The following is a 23,310-nucleotide window of genomic DNA, read 5'->3' as shown; positions in this document are numbered from 1 at the left end:
CCAAACTGGAGCTGGGAGGGGTGGTCCCAGCCAGACCGGGAGCCCTGATACTGGAGCCAAAAAGGAGTATTGAAATGGTGACTAGCTCAGGTCCCGGGGTCACATTTGCTGCAAAACAGGCCCAGGCTTCAGTTGGGGTGGCAGTTATTTTCAGGATTGCTGCCCCCCCCACACACACACCCCTGCCCCAGTTGTCATTCCGCAGCAGGTCCCTGTGAATTTCACACTGATTTCAACCACAAACAAAACCTCAGCGTACATAGAGTCTTAGGAACTTCCACAAGCAGCATGGCCCAGCAGCCTACCTGGGGTGGGGAGAGGAAGGGTGGGAGAATCCTGGAGGTCAGGGGCTGGGCGTGGGGCTCAGCAGCAGAACGCTTGCCCAGCATGTGCGGGGCCCTGGGTTCCACCCCGGCACCACAAAAAACATGATCCAACCCTCAAAATGCCCATGTGGTGGAGCCGAGCCCCATCCCTCCTGGGGCCTGAAGCTCCCTCTCCCCGCTCACCAGGATAGGCAAGCCACGGTGTGGATCCAAGGGGGTGCTTATATAAGAATACTGCTCATTTTTGCATTTGACTTTGGCTGCACTGTTCTACAAAACTGGAAAAGGCACATGGAGTGAAGTCCTCCCTCGCCCCTACCAAATGCTGCCATGTGTACCTCTTGTGTACCTTTCCTGAGATGCTACAAGAATGCTCTTTTTTTTTTTTTTTTAATGCTGTGTACCATCCACTCCACTCCTACCCCCCACATGGTATATCGCAGGAAGTGTGCTGTTTGATTTTGTCAGCTCTACCCATTCCTGCTTCCAGGAATAGAGTCTCAGCTTGATTGCTTTCTAGCTCGGTGACCTTGTGCAAATGACCTAACCTCTCTGGGCCATCATTTCTTCAACTATAAAACAGGCATGATAATACTACCTCTGCCCTAGGTTTGTGAGAATTTCCAGACGTACATGCTCGGGAGGTCCTGGCATGGAACGACCTCTGTGTGTGGCTCTTGTCATCATTACACTTTTATGTGAGGGTTTCTTGGCTTGTAACCCCAAAGACAGATGAGTCTAGAGTCATCCGGGTCAGTGCTCTACTGAGCTCCGGAACCAAAGCCCCAGGTGAGCCGCTGAGATCCCACCCAGCCTGAGGAAGCCTTACCTAAACTTAGCAGGCTCCCTCCCACGGCCCCTCCTGACCACCTACCCATTCAATAGGAGGACACTGGGCTCCAGAGCTCGGCAGCCCTGGGTCTGGATCCCCACTCTGCCACTCTGCTGCTGTGTGTCCTGGGGCAAGTGATTTCACCCTGGTCTCAGTGGCCTCAGAAAAAAGGGGGACATGAAGGCACAGATCTCCTAGGGATGTTGTAACAACTGGTGAGGTGATGCCTTAGGGAAGCCAAAAAGCACAATGACTGACACTCAGCTCCTGGGGTTGGCGGGGTGTGGCTCAGTGGCACAGCATGCGCTTAGCCTGTGCAGACCTGGGCATTGATTCCCCACAATGAAAAGAACTTACTAACAAATATTTCTGAAGTACCTTGCAGAAAACTTATCTTAAATAGGTGCTGTTCTCGTTGCCAATGACACAGTGCCACTCACACAGCTAGCACTTATACATTTAATAAGCATTTATTGAGCACCTCCTGTGTGCCAGCCAGGTCTTGATTCTGGCAACACAGTAGTGAAAAATTCCTGTCCTTGGGCTGGGGTGCAGCTCAGTGGTAGAGTGCTAGCTTAGCATGTGGCAGGCCCTGGGTTTCACCCCCAGCACTGTAAAAAAATAAAAATAAAAAAATAAAAAATAAAAAAAAAAATCAATCCCTGGCCTTGTGCAGCTGATGGTCAAGTAAGGGTAAAAAGAGAATAAGAATAAATAAATAAAACATCCAATGTGCTAGATAGTGATGAGAGTAATGGAGAAATAGAGAACTAGTGGGTGGAAAGTGTTGGGTACATTTTAAAATAGCACAGCAAATGCCTTGCCAAGAAGGTGACATTTGAGCAGACAAAAGAAGTCAGGAGGAGCCATGTGGATACTGAGGGAAAAGCATCCAAGAAGTGGAAACAGCCTGTGCAAAGGCCCTGAGGCCAGAACATGCTTGAGTTGTTTAAGGAGCCAGCCAGGGGCCCTGAGAGGCTGGAGCACAGGGAATGGTCTGAGTTGGGGAGGAGAGGGCAGGGAGGGGGCCAGCAGGTGAGCCAGAGCCTGCCGAGCTGCCGAGCAAACTGGTTTTTTTCCTGAGTGACTTCAGAGTGTGCCAGGATTCTGAGGTTGGTTTGTTCTCCTTTGCATGGAGCAGGGCTGAGGAGGAGCGTGGGTGTGCATCATTTTATTGCATGATAACCTCAAAGCCCTGAGATGGATCATCAGTGTCTTGAGATCTCACTGCACCAAAACTCCACCTCAAAACAGCACAAGGCAGACAGTCAGCACCTAGAGTGTTCTACTTAGGTCTGGGGGCTCAGGGTCCTGTGCTCATCCTCCTCCCACAGCTCTGAAGACGCTTTCATGGTCTGCTGATTCCATACCCGAGAGGCATGGAGTCTGGTTGCTTGTGAATTCTCAAACTCTAATCCTCCATCAAATGCACATCTCTCTGCCATGAGGGGAGGAGAGACAACCTCGGGGGAACGCTCAGAAGGTCCCCTTCCAGAGCACCCGTGACTTTCCTTGAGGTCACCAACCATGTCCTAATGAGCTTTGCACAGCCAGTCCCCAGAGTGACTCTGGGTCCCTAACTGACTCTCAGAGTGTTGGTTGAATGAGTAATTGACAAAGTGACTCAGACAAGAGCACTTACAACATTTGTCCTGGTCATTCATGTCAAGGAATGTGCAGAAGGACAGCCAGCCCTGGGGGCTGCTGGAAGTCCTCCCTGGGAAGTGTCATCCCCATGTCCCATGTTCCCAGTTATTCTTTCTGGCTCCAGGAGAGCCCCTTTCCTGGGGACCCTGTTTCTACTTCATGATTCATGGGTTAGTCATGGAGCACAGTTCTTGAGGAACAGCTCAATGCCAGGCCCCGGGGACCCTTTAAACAACAAACATGGCAGTCTTGAAGCAGCCTCATGAAGCTCAGTCTCCAGGAAACACGGGCCTGGAGGTCTCAGTTTCCTGTGGCTACCATAACAAACAACCACAAACCGAGTGGTTTAAAACAACAGAACTTTATTGTCTCGTGTTCTGGAGTCCAGAAGTCCAAAATCAAAATGTCAGAAAAATTGGTTCCTCCTGGACGCTCTAAAGGAGCATCCATCCCATGCCCGGTGGCTTCTACAGACATTTCATCTCTGCCACCATCTTCACATGGCCCTCTCCTCAGTATGTCTCCATGTCTCCTCCTCTTCTGTCCCTTACAAAGGACATGTTCATTGGATTTCAGGCCCAGCCTAATCCTGGATGATCTCCTTTCAAGATTCTTCATTAAGTCCATCTGCCAGGGCTGGGGATGCAGCTCAGGGGCAGAACATATGCTCAGCAGGAGTGAGGTTCTGGGTTCTAGCCCAGGACTGCAAAAAATAAATTTAAAAATTGCCCCTGCCAAGAGCTTTATTCCGAAGACTGTGGCATTCACAGATTCTGGGAAGTGGGCATACATTTTGGTGGGAAGGGGGCACCATTTACCCACCATACTGACAAGGCACTTCTCTGAGCCTGGTAGGCCCTGGGAGACACCGGAGTTCCTCAGGGTCAGGGATGGGCCACTCTGGGGTGGGACTCCGCAACAGATGGGGGAGGGAAACCAGCAAGGCCCTCCCCCACCTCGGACGGGGCTGAAACAGAATGAGCAGGGCAGGGTGTGCCCAGAGATGCCACAGGCCAGGCGTCAGGGTCCTGCTGAGGCAGGCCCTGCGTGCCTGAGGAGGAAGAGAAGCTGGCTGTGAGAGTTTGAGTCAGAAGGGACATGGCTGGGGTTGCTTTTGCCCGGGAGGTGGAGATGGGACCTGGGTGATTTGCCTTAATGGGGGCCCAGCTTTCCCCAGGAAGACTGTGCTGGACATCCGTGTGGCCAGGCTTGGCTCTAGAAGAAACCCTTCTGCTCACAGGAACCTGGTCTTTGACGTGGGGAGGCTTGCTGGCGGTCCCGGGCAGAGGAGGGTCGTGCTCCGACTCAGGTGCTCACAGGCGCCCTCTGGCTGCTGTGGGTGGAACAGGTAGCAGAGGAGACCACCGGTCCAGGTGTGGAAATGATGGAACTGAACCCAGTAGGTCTGTGAAGGAATTGTTTTGTAGTTTGCTTTTGGTACTGGGGACTGAACGCAGAAATGTTTTAACACTGGGCTACTTCTACAGCCTTTCTTCTAACTTTTGTTTTGAGACAAGGTCTCACTAAATTGCCAAGGCAGGCTTCAAACTTGGAATCCTCCTGCCTCAGCCTCCAGACTAGCTGGGATTCAAGAGGTATTTTTGAAAGTAGGGGCCTGAGGTGAAGCTTAAAGCTATGGCCCAGGTTTAGCATGCCTGAGACCCTGGGTTCCATCCCCAGTACTGCAAAAAAGAAAAAAATGTAATTGAAGAAAGTATCAGTACAGATGGACTGTCAAGGCACAGTGCTAAAACAGACAATACAGCACTGAGTGGGAAAAAGAGAATTCAAATATCATCATAGAACAACATTAAAACAATGTGCATCTTCAAGGAAATACACACCCGCAAGAGGGTCACCTTGGGATGGGAGAGAAATGGGGGTAATTCCCCCAATATTATTTTGAGATGTTCAAACATGTAGAAAACTTACGAGAATAAGAAGACAGGGCTGGGGCTGGGGCTCGGCGACAGAGCGCTTGCCTTGCACATGCCAGGCACTGGGTTCCATCCTCGGCACCACACAAAATAAATAAAGGTGTTGTGTCCACCTACAACTAAAAATAATTTTTAAAAAAGAGTAAGAAAATTAGTACCCATAGACCACCTTCCTGGATCCAGCAAGTATTAATATTTTGCCAAACCTGCTCTCTCTCTCTTTGTTCCCCCATATATACGTCCTATATTGTATTAGATATAACATTCTGTACACGTGAACTTTTTTCCTGAGTCATTTGACACAGGCACTCATCACAAGTTTACCACCAAAAAATCCTCCTCGGGATGAGGCATTTCCCTGCAGTGGAATGGCGGCATGCCAGACACGGAACATGGTACAGATGCTGCTAACCAACAGCCATGTACCGTCCAGATTTCCCCAGCGGTCCAAGAACATCCTTTGTACCTGTTTCATCTTCTTTTGAACCTTTTGCTGAAGATCCCATCAAAGGGAGTTTGGCTAGAATGCCTTTCTGCTCCCTCCAATCCAGGGCCATTGCCCCATCTTTTATCCACACGTTCACGCATTAGTTCATCAATGGATGCTGTGGTGTACAACTTTGATCTGTTTGAAGAGTCCAGCCCAGTGGCTTTGCAGAATGTTCCTGGATCTGGATCACCTGATTGTTTCCTCATGGTTAGATTCAATTCAACTCTTCTGGGGACTATGTGCTTCAGAGGTGATGCTTAGGTCTCAGTGCTTGACAGCAGGGGTCATGTGCCGATGGGGCTTGGATCACCTAGCTAAGGTACCAAAATCAATCTTGATGGCTTGGTTAACAGTGACTCACAGGTTTCTCCTCTGTCCGTGTGTGGTTCCTACTAAATCTAAATACACATTATTTTCTCACCATCATAAACCCCCCAAAATTGGAAGTCAAACCTTTGTAAGATGGGAAACATCAACACAAGTTACTTTTTCCCCCGTCATGATTGAAAAATGTAATCTGTGAGCTAATCCTTGACAAGTCTTGCCTTGAACCAATTATCTCTGGTAGCTACAAAATGGTGATTTTTCTAATACAACCTCAGTTTCCGCATGTATTAGGGGCATTTCAGATGAGTTTTTTTTGTTTGTTTGTTTGTTTTTTCTCCAAAGGGATAGAGGCGACACTCAAGTCTGAGCTCCTCCCCAGTCTGTTTTCAGGAAGGCCTCATGAGCTATAAAATCGGGGTAGGAGGTGCCCAGCCCTGTTCTCTGCCCTTGGGCAATCCCATGACCCTCTTCTCTGGGCACTTCCTTATCAGTCGACAGGAGGCAGGTGGATTTGGGCTCAGGTCTCTACAGCCTGGGTTCATGTTGTCCCTGAGACCCCACATCCTGCCTTCTCTAGGTGCACAGGGGGCAATTCTGATGCCAGGCTCAAACAGGGCAGTGGGCACAGGCCCAGCCAAGGCCACTGCTGCCTCAATGGGGGTGGCAGAGGTCAACAGAACAGGAAGGGAGGGACAATGGCTGTGCCTATTGCCCTGGCCATGGAAGAATCTGTGTTTGCTAGCTGGGTGGGGCCAGCCAGACACCTTCAGCAACTAAGCCCAAGGCCTGTGCTCCTGTTACTCTGTGCCCTCTCCAGGTACTGACCAGGCTGGGATGACCAACAGCTCTCCCTGGTGACCGCAAAGACCCAGTCATCCAGTACGATTCCCTGAACACACAGCACACTGCTGCTCCAGTGACCGGCTTTGAGCCAAAACAGAGAAATCTCCTCTGTCCTGGGAACTGAGCGTCCAGGTGTGTTTGTGTCTTTCTTTCTTGGACCTGGGCCCACCAGAGGGCTGATAAACTCAACCGGACTCATCCATCTACGCGGGGTTGTTGAGATATTGTTCTGTGCCAGTCTGGAGGGTGAAGTGTGTGGGGTGGGGGTGCGGGATGTGGTTGGCAAGGGAGACTGAGCCTCTGTTCTCAGTGAATTCACAGTTAGATGGAAAGGCAGCCCTCCCCCCCCCCCCGAAAAGTCAATTTCCTGAGAGCAGAAACTGGGCTAGTTGGTTCCACCTGTGATCTAGCACATACTAGGTGCTCAACTAGTCTTCTGTTCCATTCTGCCTTGTCTGTCTTGCTAGCTCGCAGGGTGGTGGCCCATCCTAGCGTGCCGTGGCTCTGTGTGGCCTGCACCTTTTTGTTCAGGCTGTTCCCTTCACTGGCAGCACATTCAGCTATTCAGTGATCTGTCTGTAGAGGTAGACCGCAGCCTGGCACGGAGTAGGGGGCACATTAACTATTTGACGACTGACTGAATGAATGAATGACTGAATGACTGCCTTTGTCCATTGTGCACCCCAAGAAGCAGGGACACTCGGGACCCTCCCTATTCTTCTCTGTCCATCGTCCGCCCGCCTGGGATGAATGCATCTTTTCATTCGCTTGGAGGATGGCAGGGCTGGAGCAGAGAAAGCTGAGCGGGAAACTGGGTTGGGGGCTGTCCCTTCCCCGCCTCCAAAAGCGTCTGCTCTTCTGGACTTTCCGAGTTTGTGTCCTCTCTCGGACACTCAGCCTCAGTCACCTGACTCCCACGGCCAGTCCCCCCAGCCGTAACACAGGGGCACCCCAGACTAACACTCAGCCAAGCACGCGGTGCAGGGGTCCCAGCTTTTCATTGGCCGCTGGTCTCCTTTCCGCGGCGATTGGCCGGGGCCCAGTGGCAGCTCCCCCCTCCGCAGCCCTGCAGTAGTACAGCCCGCCGCGGCTTAGGCGGGGCGGGATGGTCCACTAAGCGCGGCGCAGGGGGTTCGGGAAGAGCCGGGCGAGGCGGAGGGATCCCCCTGGAATGTTTCCGTCGGGTCCACCCAAAGCGGGACAGCGCGGATTGGCCGCGAACGCAGGGAGGCGCCTCCGATTGGCTGTCCCTGGGCGGCGGCCCCGCCCCCTCCGCGGCTGCCGGAGAGGCCCGGGCCGGAGTTTGCGGAGGGCCGAGCCAGGCACGCGCAGGGCGACGGCTGCGGCTCAGGTGAGTGTACCCGGCCGGCGAGGTGCCGCCGCCCGGGCCCGGGTGGGGGCAGCGCGGACCCTCGGGGCGCGGACCCGCGAGGATCTGGCGATCGTGCCGGGGGGGCCGGCGGCGTGGACGCAGCCGGAGGTCGAGCCTGGGCGCGGGGATGCCCCAGACCCCTTCGCAGCGGGACAACTCCCTTCCGGCTGGTGGCAGGGGGCACACGCCTCCCGCCGCTGGACGGGGGCCTCCCGCCGTCCGCTTGCCTTCCTCTCCTTATTTAGACTCCCCGGTTCTGGTGGAGACAGGCGCGGAGTCGTATTTCTGACTCTTCCCGGGGTACAGTTCAAAGCCGGGGGGATGCGGCGCGGACCACGGTCTGGGTGGTGATGATGATGATGATGATGATGATGATGATGATGATGATAATGATGATACAATTCACCCGAGCTAGCATTTGTCAGCCATTTACCACTCGGATCGTTGACTCAAAACTCCTCATGGGAGGGGCTGTTAACTTCTTTCAGAGGTGAGGCAGCATGCCCAGAGAGGTGGAGTGAGGTGCCCAAGGTCACACAGCTAAAAGTGGCAGATCTGGGTCTCCGAGCAGTGCAGGGGTCCTGGACTGGAGTCTCCTCCGCTAGACCAGATGCCCAGTTACTCCCGGGCTCAGGTGTTCCTGACCAGCTCCTGAGCCCTTTGCCACCCCACACGCACATGTGGGCTACACCTGCTAGTCTTTGCTTTCTGCCCACCCAGAGGTCTCCAGACACCAGCCACTCAAACAAGAAGCTGGGCTCATGTCCCTTCTCCCTGGCCTGAATTCCTGGGTGGGGGTCCTGACAGAGACCGACATCCAAGGAAATGGGCAGGGAGCCACGATGCTGGAGTCCTGGGCCCGCAGGGCCTCCTGGCCTCTGGGCAGTCTCGGCCAGGACTGGGCAGTGGGCGTTCTCCCTGGAACCACTCAGGAGCCGGTTTTGCAAGAGTGAATCAGAGGCCTCTCGTCTTCCTCCTCCCCAAGGCAGTACCTTGCTGGAGGGGGAGCCAGGGAGTGGTGTCCCCCACAGGCTTACGTGAGCTCCCAGGAACCCCCGTCCCTACTTCCCGCTCCCCTCACTTTGCTTCTGGGTGGCTACAGTTGCTGAGTTTCGGGGCCCTCTCAGGGAGGAGAGGGTGGGGATGTTGGAATTTCACTCAACCTGTTTGATGCCCAAAAGTTCTTCGCGGGCGGCGGGGGGCGGGCACAGCAGCTCACCAGCAGGCACATTGAGGAGGGGCCCCAGCAGTCGAGTAAGGTCGGACACATCCATTCAGCCCACAGGTTGGGGGTTGGTGGTGCTGGGATGGAACCCAGAACCTGGCACACACCAGGCAAGTGCGCGCCACTGAGCTACGTCCCTAGCCCCACAAATGCTTACTGAACACCTGCTGTGTGTTAGGCACTGAGATTGGCACCACAGGCTACAAAGTGAGCAGGACAAACCCTGCTCTGGGGGCGGGGCATGCTAGTGGAGCAACAGACAAGTCAATGAGAACGCAGAGGAGCTACTTTAGATTTCGCTTAAGGGCTGTGCATGCAATACGAGGGGGCATGGTAGAGTGTGGGCGGGCTTGCGGAAGAAGGTGACTCTTTTTGGTGGTACTGGGATGGAACCCTGGGCTGCTCTACCACTGAGCCGCATCCCCAGCCCTTTCAGTTTTGATCTGGAGACAGGGTCTACGCTGAGTTGCTGAGGCTAGCCTAGAACTTGTGATCCTCCTGCCCCAGCCTCCCGGGTCGCAGGGATCACAGGCATGTGCCATCACGCCCCCGCTGGAGAAGGCGGGTTTTAGAGTGGAGACCAGAACAAGAAGGAGTCAGCCCTGCAGGGACCAGGCAGAGAGCAGGGCAGGCAGGGCAAAGCCTTGGGGGCCGGCCGCGGCCGGGAATGTGCGGTTGGGCAGGAGATAAACCAGGGCGACCCTGCAGGAGTCTGGGGCAGAGTAAGGGGGTTTCGTTGTGTGCAGTTTTTTCCTGTAAGGTGGGATCCTGTTGTGATGTGAGGCAGAGGAGCAATGTCATCTGGTTTACATTTTAAAATAGAGACACAAAGTTAAATAGCAGCTTGATGCTGGAGGACACCCGTTCTGTCAAGGCACCATGTAATTAGGTTCACGGGCTCGAGCTGTCTGAACCATAGGGGCTGGTCCAGCAGGCTGGAGCAAGCCAGGAAGACTGCCTGGAGGGGCGGCCTCAAGTCAGCCTCCGCAGACAGAGGAATGGGTTTTCCTGGGCAGAAGAGGGAAGACTGTAACGGGAGAGATGAAGGCAGCGGGCTGGGGGGTAGCTCAGTGGCAGGATGCTTGCCTAGCACGAGCGAGGCTTCAGCAGGGCAGGACAGTACTGACCACAGCTTCCCTGAATGGGGAACAGTGCTAGCAGATCACACGCATGCACCAGCTCCTTGGATTCCCATAAACACTCCCAGAGACAGGAATTCTGCCCGTTTTTCAGATGAGGAAACTGAGGCCCCGTGAAGTGAAGTGAGTTACCCACGGCCACACAACTGGTAAGTGGCAGGGGTGGGATTTGAATCCAGGCCAGGATGCCTCTTATGACCCGGAAGGTGTGATCACCCATTTCCCTCAGCAGCATTGGCCTCTTCACATAGGAGAACGCCAGAGCCGTGGGTGTGGTCAGAGAGAGTAAGGAGGTTGGGAAGTGACACTTGGGAAGAAGGGGTCCTGGAAACTGGAAATTTGGATCTTGGTGACTGACTGAAGGATGGTATTGATGGAAATTGTAGTAATAATCATGGACATTTATAGGTCCCTTATTTTGTGCCACGAACTGTTCCAGACACATACATGGATTCCTCAGAGCTCAGAGAGGTTAAGATACTTGCCCCAAATCACACAGCTAATTAGAGGTGAAGCCAGGTTCCACACATGTTCTTAGCATCCACCTTCCAGGAGATGGAGCTGGGGGCAGTGATGACAACACATAATGAAGGGTGTGTGTGTTTTTTTTCCCCTCCCTTCTTTCTTGTCCTTCCCTTCTTCCTTCCTTTCTCATCATTGAGTTTGCTGAAATAACCTGAGGGGGCATTACTGTTTTATTCATTTAGAATTTTTTTGGTCAAATTATTTAGTGAGTGCCTACTGTATGCTAGACTTGATGGGTGCTATGGATAGAGAAATGAGAGAACCAATAAAAGACTAGTATCCAGAATATACAAAGAGTTCCCTCAAACCAATAACAAAAAAAAAAAAAAACTAGGCCACACAATTTAAAACAGACAATGCATTAAAAGGGGAGGGGGCCGAGTAAGGGGGTTTTGACTTAAACAGGCAATTCAGGGAAAAAAAGCCCAATCCAGAGAATCAGTAAATGTATAAGAAGGTATTTGGCACCATCGCTTATCTGGGGGTGCAAAGCAAAACTACAGTGACAGGAAACGGAGATGGCTTGATGGAACACCTTCCATGAGCCAAGCAAACTGGGAAGCAAGGGATGAGGGGACCATAGACTTGGACTTGTGCTTTTGCTGGGGAGACAAGACCCTCTTGGGGACAGGGACTACAACCCATAGCCCTTCACTGCCACACAGTGGCACAGGGACTGAAGAGCGAGGGAGCCTGGGATCATCCATTCATCCAGCGTATTTGTCGAGTGCCAGCTGACACTGCGCTGAGCGGAGGCTTCAGCAGGGCGGGATGTGTGGCTAACGCAGACAGCATCCCCTGCCCGTCCCGAAAACAGACAGCGAGCGAGGCAGACGAATGAAATGAACGCCCCAGCAGGGAGAGGAGAGGGAGTGCGTCACATCAGTGGCAGCAGCCAGTGCAAGGCCCAGAGGCTGGTCTGTGCTAGGGCGTTGGAGCCCAAATGCAGCGGACCGAGTGGCTGGAGGGAGGCGGAGGCGGGAGGGGTCAGAGCCGAGGTCCGATATGATGCGACTTATGTTTTACAGGATTATTCTGGCTGCCGTCTTGACAAGGAACCGTGCGGGGGTGAGGGCAGACCAGAGGCCCGAGGAGGCAGCCGTGTAGGGTAGGTGAGTGAGGATGTGGCTGGACCACGTGATGTCAGAGGCTCAGTGAGCGCATGCGTGAGCGCCCGAGCCGGGAAAGGCGTGCAGCCGGGCTCGAGAGCCCTTCCCGAGGGAGCAGGCGGGGAGGCCCCTGCACCCAGGAAAGTAGAACTTGGTCTGTAGTTTGTTCCTTACCATGACCCAGTGAGATGGGTAGGACCTTCCCACTGAGGATCACCCAGCGAGGCCCAGGGAGATGGAGTTGCTCCGGGCAGATTCATGGCTGTGCACTTGGGCTTGGGAGTCAGGCTGACTTGGGGGTGCCTCTGGGCTCTGTGGCTGTGGACATGTGACTTAAAAGTGAAATCTGGCGGGATGTGGTGGCACACGCCTGTAATCCTAGTGACTTGGGAGGCTGAAGCCGGAGGATCGCAGGTTCAAGGTCAGCCTGGGAAACCTAGAGATCCTATCTAAAAACCAAACATGAAAAGGACCAGGGGGCTGGGCGTGTGGCTCAGTGGTAGAGCACCCCAGGGTTCAGTCCCCAGTACCACAAGACAAACCAAAAAGTGACCCTTGAGCCCTCCCCCAGTTTACAAGTCCCCACAGTGCTGGTCCAGGCCGCTCCTTCCCTCTTCACCTCCTCCCATTGAGCCACTGCAGCCGCAGCATCTCTGCCATCTGTGTGCCTGGGTCAGGGCACGTCCCTCTGCGGCTCAGAACCCTCCCATCTCCTGTGGGATAAAAGCCAACATTCTCCCTGAGATCCGAGGCCCTATGTGCTGTGTCCCCTGTCACCTCTCTGCCCTCACCTCTCCTACTTACTGCTTTACTCAGTTCCAAAACACAGGCCTCCTCTCTGTTCCCCAAAAGTGCCAAGCATGTCCCCACCTCCGGGCCTTCGAACAGGCTCCTGAACGTTCCTGCCCCAGATCCTCACATCGGTGCTTCCTGCTGTCATTCAGGTCCACCTTCACTAGCTCAGGGAGGCCCTCCTCGACCTGGTGTGTAGAATTAGTCTTGCTTTATTCTCTTCGTAGCACTGTCAGGGCCTCGCCAAGTGGCTGAGGCTCACCACGAACTTGCGATCCTGTCCTGGTGCCTCAGTCTCCCCTGTCACTGGGATCACAGGCATGTCCACGCCCAGCCAGAGCATATTAGAAGTTTCATTAGATAGCCACACACCGACGGGCTCTAGACTGCGTGTGCTGAAGAGTAAGGTCAGAGCGCCAGCTTGCTTGCATAGCCCCTGTAAGTGACTGGGAAAAAGACAAGCCTTCCTCCTGGCGGACACGGCCCCAGCCAGGGCATGTAGTTTGGCAGGTGGAACAGACTGAAATTCAGTCCTGCTTGGTATCTTGGTGTAGCACTTTTGCATGATAAACAACCTGTAGAACTGCACTGGTGTTCCCGCCCTGATCTCATTAAAATGGTGCATGGAATGTAGTAAGTACCCTGCTCCACATGTTTGCTTAAAGGGAGGGAGAAAGAGAAATAAAGAAACAGGAAGAAGAAAGAGGAAAGGATAGTCATGTCCACTTAACAACGAGGATACTTCCTGAGACACACATCTTTAGGCAGTTCTGTCATTGTGCGAACGCTGGTTTCACTTACACAGACGGTGGTGCCCTGGGTGATCTGATCCTGAGGGACCCCTGTTGTGTATGTGGTTCTTTGTCAACTGGAATGTTACGCGTGGCGTGGCTGTAAGTCCATCAGGACAGGTTTTGCTGCAGTAACAAACATCCCCCAAATATGAGTGGCTGAACTAACCAGGGTTTGGGTTCCGTTCTTGCTGAGCTTCCTCTGGAGCTCAGCAGGAGGTTCTGTTTGTTGTGGTCTCCCAGAGCCTGGCCTGACAGAGTGGCCACCATATCACATGTGGCGACCACCCTGCCGAGGCAGGTCAGCCAGCAGCTCAAGGCCCTCATTCTAGGGGAGTAAGTGCTCCGGCCCCAAAGTGTCCTGTATTGCTTCCTCTTACGACTCCTGGGCCAGAGCTAGCCGAGTGCCTGCCGCGTCCCGGAGGATCAGTAGCGCCATCGCCTGCGTGCTGGGAAGGGGACACTCAGGGTTTGCACACCACGTTGACGCCTGAGACTGACAGGAAATGAAGGGAAGCACCTTGCTTCCAGCCTCCATTTTCCTTTCCTGTTAAGTGGACGTGATTGTCGCAGGAGGTAGTCTCTTCAGCGTAGTGTGAGGGTGGAGTCGCAGGGCAGTTGCGTGGAGTTGTGATTTAACACTGAGCCGAGAATCCGCACCAGGCCCATCTGTGTTCTGAGGAGTCGCTCCGCTGTGCCCGCGGGGTCAGCATCCATGGGTCCAATCTGTAGTGGACAGGGAAGAGTCGGCCTCTCCACTGAACACAGGCTCTTCCTTATTATCCCCTAAACAATACAGTGTAACACCTTTTTTTTTGTACCAAGGATTGAACCAGGTGCTTAACCACTGAGCCACATCCCCAGCCCTTTTTATTATTATTATTTTTTTTGGTACTGGGGATTGAACTCAGGTGCACTCAACCACTGAGCCACATCCCAGCCCTATTTTGTATTTTATTTAGAGACAGGGCCTCACTGCGTTGCTTAGCACCTGGCTTTTGCTGAGGCTGGCTTTGAACTCGCGATCCTCCTGTCTCAGCCTCCTGAGCCTTTGGGTCCACAGGGGTGCCCCACTGCACCCGCTGTAACAACTACTTTTATAGCATTTGTGTTGTGTGAGGTCATCTAAAGTTGATTTAAAGTATACGGGAGAGGCTGGGGTGTAGCTCAGCTGTAGAGCAGGCACCTCGCATGCACAGGCCCTGTGGTCCCAGCGCCACGAAAAATACAAATAAATAATTAAAAATAAGATATGTGCAGAGGCCCTGCAGTCAGCTCCATTTTACATGTGGGCCTCGAGCCTCCTGTGGCTGAGGGGTCCTGGAACCAGTCCCGAATACTGAGGGGAAATGCAGGTCACGGTCTTGCCTGGGGGTGCAGGTGAGGGAGGGCCCTGCGCTGCCCGCCCTGAGCCCTGCCTCCTGCCTGCAGATCTCCTGGTGCACCCCGCTTCTCCTGCTCATGCCGCTGGGACTGGGGCGGCGGAAAAAGGCACCACCCCTGGTGGAAAATGAGGAGGCCGAGCCCGGCCGTGGTGGGCTGGGCGTGGGGGAGCCGGGGCCCCTGGGCGGAGGTGGGGCAGGGGGGCCCCAAATGGGCTTGCCCCCCCCACCCCCGGCCCTGCGGCCCCGCCTCGTGTTCCACACCCAGCTGGCCCACGGCAGCCCCACCGGCCGCATCGAGGGCTTCACCAACGTCAAGGAGCTGTATGGCAAGATCGCTGAGGCCTTCCGCCTGCCCGCGGCCGAGGTACCCTGGAGCGGGGTGCAGGGCACCGGGGTCCCTGGTGGTGAGTGGCCAGCCTGGGTGGGAGCTGTTGCCAGGCGCTGAGTGCGGAGGCGGGGCCCACTCACGGTGGGGCTCCTGGTCACGGGTGCAAGCGGACCTCCCATCAGGCCTTATGGGTCGGGCCGGGAGGTTGTGGGGGGGCTGGAGGCCTGAACCCAAGGGCTGTGGGGGCAGCAGAGAGGCAGGCAGGGAGACAGCGGTGGGATCCCCATTCACTCCTCAGGCTGTGCTGAGCCTCACCCGTGCCTGGTTCCACTCCCAGGGAGCGGGAGGGAGAAGTCCCAGGGCTGGTGCAGCTGATGGGCTAGCGGGGAGCGCCACCCTGGCTCAGAGGGTGCCCAGGCCTGGGGTGGGGACCCCTCGCCCTTTTCCACCCCCAGGTGTTAGCAAAGGGGCCCCAGGGAGGGAGGCCAGGACGAGCATCTCCACCCCCGCAGGTGATGTTCTGCACCCTCAACACCCACAAGGTGGACATGGACAAGCTCCTGGGGGGCCAGATCGGGCTGGAAGACTTCATCTTCGCTCATGTCAAGGGGCAGCGCAAGGAGGTGGAAGTGTTCAAGTCGGAGGACGCCCTGGGGCTCACCATCACAGACAACGGCGCTGGCTATGCCTTCATCAAGGTGCCAGGTGGTCAGGCCGGAGTCCGGGGCCCGGGGCAGGCATGGCCAAGGCAGGGCCGCCAGGGCTGACGCTCCTCTCCTTCCCAGCGCATCAAGGAGGGTAGTGTGATTGACCACATGCAGCTCATCAGCGTGGGCGACATGATTGAGGCCATTAACGGGCAGAGCCTGCTGGGCTGCCGGCACTATGAGGTGGCCCGGCTACTCAAGGAGCTACCCCGAGGCCGCACCTTCACACTGAAGCTCACAGAGCCTCGCAAGGCCTTTGGTGAGGAGCTGCCTCCTGGACCCCCATAATGACCCTGCTCTTGGCCCATGTGGCTGCAGTGCCTGGACCCACCAGCAGATGGCGGCCACGCCCGGCTGGCTGCAAGGGGAAGGAGGGAGGCTCCACCCTGCCCCAGGGGGCGCACTGGCTCTCTGCCAGCCTGGGAGCAGGGGCAGGGGTGGGTAAGGAGGAAGTTGCCCCCACACCCCCTTCCAGAAGCCATTAGCCCAGCCAAGCACCCCCAGCCCTGAGAAGCCAGGCTTGGCTGCCCTGTGCCAGCACCCCCACTTCTGCATCTGGCTTCACTAACTCCCAGGAATGGGCCCCAGGCCCCTGTGGTGGGGGTGGGGGACCCGAAAGCGTTGACCTGGCAGACCAGGCTGTCTGTGGCCAGCAGCTATCCCCCCAGGCTGTGGGGACAGTGGTCAGAGACCAGTTCCCATCCCCTTTCTATTCAGGCCCAGGGAGTGAAGGGGACCCTGCCAGTCTCCTCTCTGGCTCTCCAGCCTGGGCTCCAGCCCCCCAGCCGAGGGAGCCTGCAGAAGCTTGGAGAAGGTGGGAGGGGCCCCTAAGGCCAGAATGCCTGGTCTCTGGCCAGGGCTTGCTGGACTCCATCCCCCTCCTCCACCCTCCTCTTCCCTGCCTCCCACAGACATGATCAGCCAGCGCTCAGGGGGTGGCCGCCCTGGCTCTGGCCCACAGCTGGGCACTGGCCGAGGGACCCTCCGGCTTCGATCCCGGGGCCCTGCCACCGTGGAGGATTTGGTGAGTGATCCCCCACTCCAGCCCCTCACCTTCACTATTGTTGGTGGCATTACCTGTAGCTGAGGGGACTCTGGCGTCCTGCCTGCATTCAGATCCACCTCTGCCCCCTCTGCAAGTGAGCCTCAGTTTCCCCACCTGTAAAACGGGAGTGGTAATAGCAGATGTTATGGATAAAAATACATGTGAAGCCACGGAAAGGGCACTTAACAGAGACACTAAATAAGCACCGTGACAGTCTGTTCCTGTCATGATGCCACCCCTGTCCCTGCTTCCCACCTTAGCCCTCAGCCTTTGAGGAGAAGGCCATCGAGAAGGTTGACGACTTGCTGGAGAGTTACATGGGCATCAGAGACACGGAGCTGGGTGAGCTGGCCGCAGGGACCCCGGCCCCAGAGTTCTGGGGAGGGGGCTTCCAGGTCCCCTGCCATCTGTGCCTCCGCTCCGTCTCCCCACACAGCTGCCACCATGGTTGAGCTGGGGAAGGACAAAAGGAACCCGGATGAGCTGGCAGAGGCCCTGGATGAACGGCTCGGTGACTTTGCCTTCCCGGATGAGTTCGTTTTTGACGTGTGGGGTGCCATTGGGGACGCGAAGGTCGGCCGCTACTAGGACTCCACTGGACCTCGTGTGATGACCAGGCCCAGCCTGGGGGTCCCCAGAGGGACACCACGGCCTGGGCCTGAGTTCTCCGCCTGGGCTGTAGCTCAGCAACCCAAGGACAGTGCAGAGCAGCGGCGGGGCCCAGCGCCCACGCCACCGGTACCACCCCCCTGGTTCCCAGCCTGGCTGGGCTCCCCAGCCTCCCTGTCCGGTTCCCACCTACCTCAGCCAGGCCGGGCGCCCTGGGGGGATGGCCACATTGGGCGGCTGCCCCCACCCCCAGCTCTTCCCACCGTCAGCTGCCAGACTGGTCCTGGGGTCTCCCTGGGGCCTCGGGTCCTGTTTGGGGACTGTGACCTCCCCAGGGAATGCAGAAGGGGGGCATCCCCCACTGCCAGCAAACGCAATAATACCGCCCCCCAAGAGGAGCCCTCCGTGTGGATTCTGTTACCTCCACATCTCAAGAGCCTGCTGTGAACCCCTCCTGCCCCTCATCCCTCCTCGTGGCTGGGCCCCAGACCAGAGAGGAGGGAGGGACTTTTGTATCTGGACTCGCTGTCTTGAACATAAAGAATCTATCTGGTATTGGACCTGGTGGCCTCGGGGTGGGAGAGGAGGTGGGCCAGCCTGGAAGGAATGCAGCAGCTGAGATCTATCTTCCCTGGGCTCCAAATTGAGTTAGGAGCTGGCCCTGGACACCGCCCCCTCCCACTGTCCTGATGCGGCTCCTGGCCATGAGCCAGCGGCTTCCAGGCAATGCTGGAGAGTCCTGGCCTGCCAGGGGTTCAACTCCTGTCCCCTCTCATTGGGGCCTGTCCCCAGCCCCTGCCCTTGGTGAATGGCGGACATGAGGTTGCACTATCAGTCCTGGCCCACGCACGCAGCTCAGAAGCCAGTGCTGGGCCTGGATGCGCAGGATCTGCAGGCCCGTGGTGCGTGGGCCTCCCACAGGACATAAGCCCGCAGGCTTGTTTTGACAATCTCTTCATCCCGGAGGATTGAGAGGATCAAGGAAGGGGAGGGGCGGGACCCTGGCCAGACCTGGAGGGAAGGGAGAGGATTGAAGGGGGGAGCCGGGCCAGAGGTCCCGGCAGGAATGTGTGCGGGTGAGCCGGGGTGCGCAGGGGGAGGGGAAGGAGCCTCCTGTTTTGTTCACCAGGTGGCGGGGGCAGTGCTGGGTACCTTGGGACATCCCTGGGCACTTGAGAACTCTCGGTGTGTCCGCCAGGGGACAGCCCTGGGGCGAGGGGTGTGGCTGGGTCTTGGATGTCTGTTGGTGCTGATGGCTGGTGACCATGTTGAACAAGGGCTGTGACTTGCGTCTGCTGCAGGTAAGGTCTGGGTGGGTGTGACTGGCAGAGCTGGCGTGGGGCTGTCCTGGGTGTCCAGTGGTAGGAGCTGGTGGTTGGCCTGCTGGGTCTCATGGTTCCCAGGTGCCATGGAGTGCACCTGTGGACCCTTCCTATATTGTTGGGGAGTGTCTTCAGGTGGCCTGAGGTGACTGATCCTCAGTGCTGAGGGGTGTTGGGGGGTCATTGCAGGAGCTGCATTTTGAGGTGTTGAGGGAAGTGGTTGGTGTCACACTTGGTAACCGAGGGCCCCACTCAGACTTGCCTGCAGCATTGCATGTCCTGGCGCACAGCCACAGGGACCTCTGGCCCGCCCCCCTTCACCTTCTGCCTTCTCTCCAGGCCTGGCCAGGCCCCGCCCCCCACTTCATCCCTCAGTCCTCCAGGAGGGTGCTGAAGGAGGGGTTCTGGGACAGGGCACAGGTGAGGCCGCAGTCTGCCTGTCCAAGGTGCATCTTTGTGTCTTGGGGTCCCACAAGTTGCTCCATTCGCCCTAAAGCTGTGTGCAGAGGCTGGCCTCAGCTCCAGGCCTCCTGGCTCCCCCAGGGCCCCCAGCCTCCCCCCTTCTCCTCCAAGGGTGTGACTCCTGCTGCCCTGGCCTGGGCTTAAGCCCCTGTGTAAATAGTGGGCGGATCCCCTGGTCAGGCTGGGCCTGACCCAAGCCAGTCCACCCAAGGCACTGACCACAACCCCCGTCTGGACACTCGGAGGTTCTGGCAGGTCGGGATGGTTGCTGCCCCCCACCACATGCTGGACCAGCCCCCCAAACCTCAAACTGGGTGGGGACAGCACCACCCCCTGCAGCCCGCCCAGCTCGCCCTGGGCGACACTCATATTTTCCAGTGTTTAGATTTTATCCACTTTATTAATGAGGCAGGCAAGAGGCCCGAGCCTGGGGGGAGAGGGGCTGCTCCCGCCCCGCTGGGAGGAGGGGGCCACGGGACCAGGCCAACTCCCAGGAGCCTCCCCCTCCAGAGCGGGAGCGGCTGTGCGCTCCGCCCACTGCCAGCGGACAGAGGGGTCCCTGCCACTGCAGGTCCCCAGCAGGCCCACGAGGGGTGGAGCAGTCCCTGGAGGCCCACAGAGCTGCGGGTGGAGGCCAGGAGCACGGAGCCGCCCCAGGAAGAGGGAGGGAGGGAGCGGCCGCTGCAGAGCCAGGCGCAGCGGGTGTGGGCAGCCAGGCCTGAGCGGTGGGCCATGGGGACCCGGCGTCCCAGGCTGCACTGGGTAAGAAGGCTGGTTCAGCCAGTCAGGCTCGGGATGAGGATGGGACCTGGGCTACTTTGGTTGACACTGCCGTGTTCCCTGGCTCTCAGCCTGTCTGTCTGTCCTTGGGTCTTACCATCTGTCCATCTGCCTTTCCTCGGGGCTGGGGTGAAATCCTGCCCTTTCAGCCCCACACCACCAGGGTGTGGCAGAGTGGGAGGGAGTGAGGGAGGCAGGACTCGGGTCTCCCTGAGGTCTCTGCGACAGGGACAGGAGGCAGGCAGTGTGGAACTGTGGGCCTCCAGGGTGAGGTGAAGGTGGTCAGGGGTCTTGCCTGGGTGAGACAGCAGTGGATCACAGAGGCCACCTGCAGGGACAGAGTTGTGGCCGTGGGCACAGAGCTGGGACTGTGACAACAGCAACATGACCATGGGGCGCGCAGAGATGAGGCTTTGGGGAGAGAGTGCCATGGAAGTCGGAGCTGGGACTGTGGGGACAAAGACATGGCATGGCTAGGTGACAAGGTGCTATCAGGCTCTGAGGCACAGATGTGAGGCCTTGGGACACAGAAATGGGTCCACAGGCAAGAGATAGACTGTGGGGGAGAGGCAGGGTTAAGGGGACGGACACCGGGCCATGGGGTCAGGATGTGGGAGTATGGTAGTGGAGCTGGAGCTGGGGGCGGGCATCAAGGATGGGACAGAAGTAAAGGTGACATGGTGAAGGTCAGACAGGGCAGCTGGGACCCCGGGGTCAGAAGTAGGTGTATCTGATGGGGCTGTGGGCCAGGAATTTGCTGTGCTGTAAAGATGGGAGCTGGGCTTCAGAGGAGGATCTGTGAGGTCCAGAGGTGGGGTGCACTGGAGGACGGGGCCCAGTGAGGCCAGGAGCTAGGGGCCGGTGGTGAGGGGTGGGGGTCAGAAGCAGAACAGCTAGGGTCAAGTGCAGTTGCCACAGGCAGAGGGGCCAGGGGGACCACTGGGCCCTGGTGAGAGGCGCAGTAAGCCCCATGGCCCTGGGCTGTGTTCCGCCAGCCTCATTTGCCCTCATCTCCTCCACCCAGCCCTTCCGGCGCCTGACATGAGTCCTTGCGGGCCCCTCAACCAGAGCCTGGCCGGAGAGGCGACCACATGCGCAGCCCCCGGAGTCCCCAACGTGTCGGCTGTGCAGCCCTCTGGCGGTCCGGGAGGGTCACCGGCGCTGCCCATCTTCTCCATGACGCTGGGCGCAGTGTCCAACGTGCTGGCACTGGCGCTGTTGGCTCAGGCCGCAGGCCGCCTGCGGCGCCGCCGCTCGGCCGCTACCTTCCTGTTGTTCGTCGCCAGTCTGCTGGCCATCGACCTGGCGGGCCACGTGATCCCGGGCGCGCTGGTGCTGCGCCTGTACGCTGCGAGGCGCGCACCAGCCGGTGGAGCCTGTCACTTCCTGGGCGGTTGCATGGTCTTCTTCGGTCTGTGCCCACTGCTGCTGGGCTGCGGCATGGCAGTGGAGCGCTGTGTGGGTGTCACATGGCCTCTGCTCCACGCGGCGCGCGTCTCGGTGGCCCGCGCGCGCTTGGCGCTGGCTGCGCTGGCTGCCGTGGCCTTGGCGGTGGCGCTGCTGCCACTAGCACGCGTGGGTCGCTATGAGCTGCAGTACCCTGGCACCTGGTGTTTTATTGGCCTCGGGCCACCCGGTGGCTGGCGCCAGGCGTTGCTCGCAGGTCTATTTGCGGGCCTCGGCCTGGCCGCACTACTGGCCGCGCTAGTGTGCAACACGCTCAGCGGCCTGGCCCTACTGCGCGCCCGCTGGCGCCGCCACTCGGGACGTTTTCCCCAGGCCTCCCGCCCGGATAGCCGCCGACGCTGGGGGGCCCGAGGACTCCGCTCAGCCTCCGCCTCGTCTGCCTCGTCCATCACTTCGGCCTCCCCAGCCCTCCGCAGTTCCCGGGGTGGAGGCTCAGCGCGCAGAACCCGGGCCCACGACGTGGAGATGGTGGGCCAGCTCGTGGGCATCATGATGGTGTCCTGCATCTGCTGGAGCCCGCTGCTGGTGAGGGGCGCCTCTCAAGTCACATTCCTTACCCAGTCCCGCCCAGTCTTCTCTACCTTTGTAAACTAGAGACCCTCACCCAGCCAAGGCTCCGCCCCTTGAAGGCCCCACCTGCCAGGAAAGCATCCCTTTGGCATCCTTTCTTCCAGTCGCGTTATCTTCGTTCTTCCTGGGACCTGTTAACCCACCGTGCCCCACACCAGTCCTCTCTCCAGCCCCCTCCCAAGCCCGGAGGCCTCATCCCCTGGCCTCTTCCCTCCTCCTTTGTATTCTCGCCTTCTCCAGTGTGCCTAGGGAGACTTGGCATTTGTCTCCCTTCTGGCCGAAGCCCCCCTCCACCCCACCCCCCCCCCTTTCTGGAAGCCTTTGCTTCTGCTCCCCTCCTTCCACAGCTCTTTCCCACATGGATAACCATTTAAGGTCCCTACGACGCTCCGCCCCTCCCCCAACCTCCTTCCGGCCATGCCCCACCCTCCACCCACCCGTCTCTTTCCCCCGCAGGTGTTGGTGGTGCTGGCCATCGGGGGCTGGAACTCCAACTCCCTTCAGCGGCCGCTATTTCTGGCCGTGCGCCTGGCCTCCTGGAACCAGATCCTGGACCCCTGGGTATACATCCTGCTGCGCCAGGCTGTGCTGCGCCAAGTGCTTCGCTTTCTGCCCCCAAGGGCTGGCGCCAAGGGCGGCCCCGCGGAGTTGGGCCTAACCCCGAGCACCTGGGAGGCCAGCTCTCTGCGCAGTTCCCGGCAGAGCGGTCTCAGCCACTTCTGAGTGCTCCCGAAGGCTAAGCCCGCCGAAGGTGCTCAGTGCAGGGCCTTTGAGGAATATGGGTTATGGCCCGTCGGGGCTGCGGCACACACTGGGGCCACGCTGGGGCGGCAGAGGCTCCGCGTGCGCCTCGGGACCGCTGCAGCTCCGAGATTTGCCACGCGAGGGCGCGGCATCCGACGCTCGGTCATCAAGCTGGGAATCCCGACGCGGAGCCAGAGCCACAGGAGCATGCGCATCATGCCAAGGCCGCAGCTCTTTGGGAAACTAGCGCAAGAGTGTTGGGGGGCGGATACTTTGTGTCGCTGCGGTCGCCAAGACGGACTCTTACCATTCTGTTCATTATGACCCTGAGCTCCTCACAACAGCCCCAAGACGCTATCCCCAACCCACTCACCATCGCGCCTCGAATTCCAAAGACCCCAACACGACCGATGCCCCTCCCATCGCGGCTTCCCATTCCCCAACCACCCCTGAGTTCCACCCCCACTTGACCCTCTTCAAATGACCCCCATCGGTCTGTCCCCTCTCCAAGCATGCCCACCACGCCCAACCCCAGT

At 57.8% G+C, this 23,310-nt stretch overlaps 2 protein-coding genes across 9 annotated transcripts; both read left to right on the top strand.

The window, feature by feature from the left end:
* Nucleotides 1-6,385: 6,385 nt before the first annotated feature.
* Nucleotides 6,386-17,989, top strand: GIPC1 (GIPC PDZ domain containing family member 1). 8 transcript variants are annotated; one of them, XM_079115582.1, is made up of 9 exons: nucleotides 6,386-6,534; nucleotides 10,233-10,287; nucleotides 11,692-11,771; nucleotides 14,787-15,104; nucleotides 15,581-15,766; nucleotides 15,854-16,034; nucleotides 16,687-16,799; nucleotides 17,081-17,162; nucleotides 17,257-17,989. In XM_079115582.1, exons 4-9 carry the CDS (start codon nucleotides 14,817-14,819, stop codon nucleotides 17,406-17,408), a joined length of 1,002 nt encoding a protein of 333 aa, XP_078971708.1. In that variant the 5' UTR covers nucleotides 6,386-6,534; nucleotides 10,233-10,287; nucleotides 11,692-11,771; nucleotides 14,787-14,816; the 3' UTR covers nucleotides 17,409-17,989. The 8 variants fall into 8 exon arrangements, with proteins under 8 accessions (XP_078971708.1, XP_078971710.1, XP_078971711.1 ...); XM_079115580.1 differs by lacking the exon at nucleotides 6,386-6,534 and adding an exon at nucleotides 7,664-7,753; XM_079115581.1 differs by lacking the exon at nucleotides 6,386-6,534 and adding an exon at nucleotides 7,664-7,753 and having other exon boundaries at nucleotides 11,692-11,775.
* Nucleotides 17,990-19,140: 1,151 nt separating this feature from the next.
* On the top strand, nucleotides 19,141-23,186 carry PTGER1 (prostaglandin E receptor 1). Its single transcript, XM_079115989.1, has 3 exons — nucleotides 19,141-19,975; nucleotides 21,018-21,985; nucleotides 22,487-23,186. Exons 2-3 carry the CDS (start codon nucleotides 21,035-21,037, stop codon nucleotides 22,751-22,753), a joined length of 1,218 nt encoding a protein of 405 aa, XP_078972115.1. The 5' UTR covers nucleotides 19,141-19,975; nucleotides 21,018-21,034; the 3' UTR covers nucleotides 22,754-23,186.
* The last annotated feature ends 124 nt before the right edge of the window (nucleotides 23,187-23,310 follow it).

Source organism: Sciurus vulgaris (assembly GCF_902686455.1).
Source record: "Sciurus vulgaris genome assembly, chromosome: 16".
In the NCBI taxonomy this organism is placed as follows: Eukaryota; Metazoa; Chordata; class Mammalia; order Rodentia; family Sciuridae; genus Sciurus; species Sciurus vulgaris.
The sequence above is the reverse complement of the archived record's forward strand: the minus strand, read 5'-3'. Positions and strand labels throughout refer to the sequence as shown.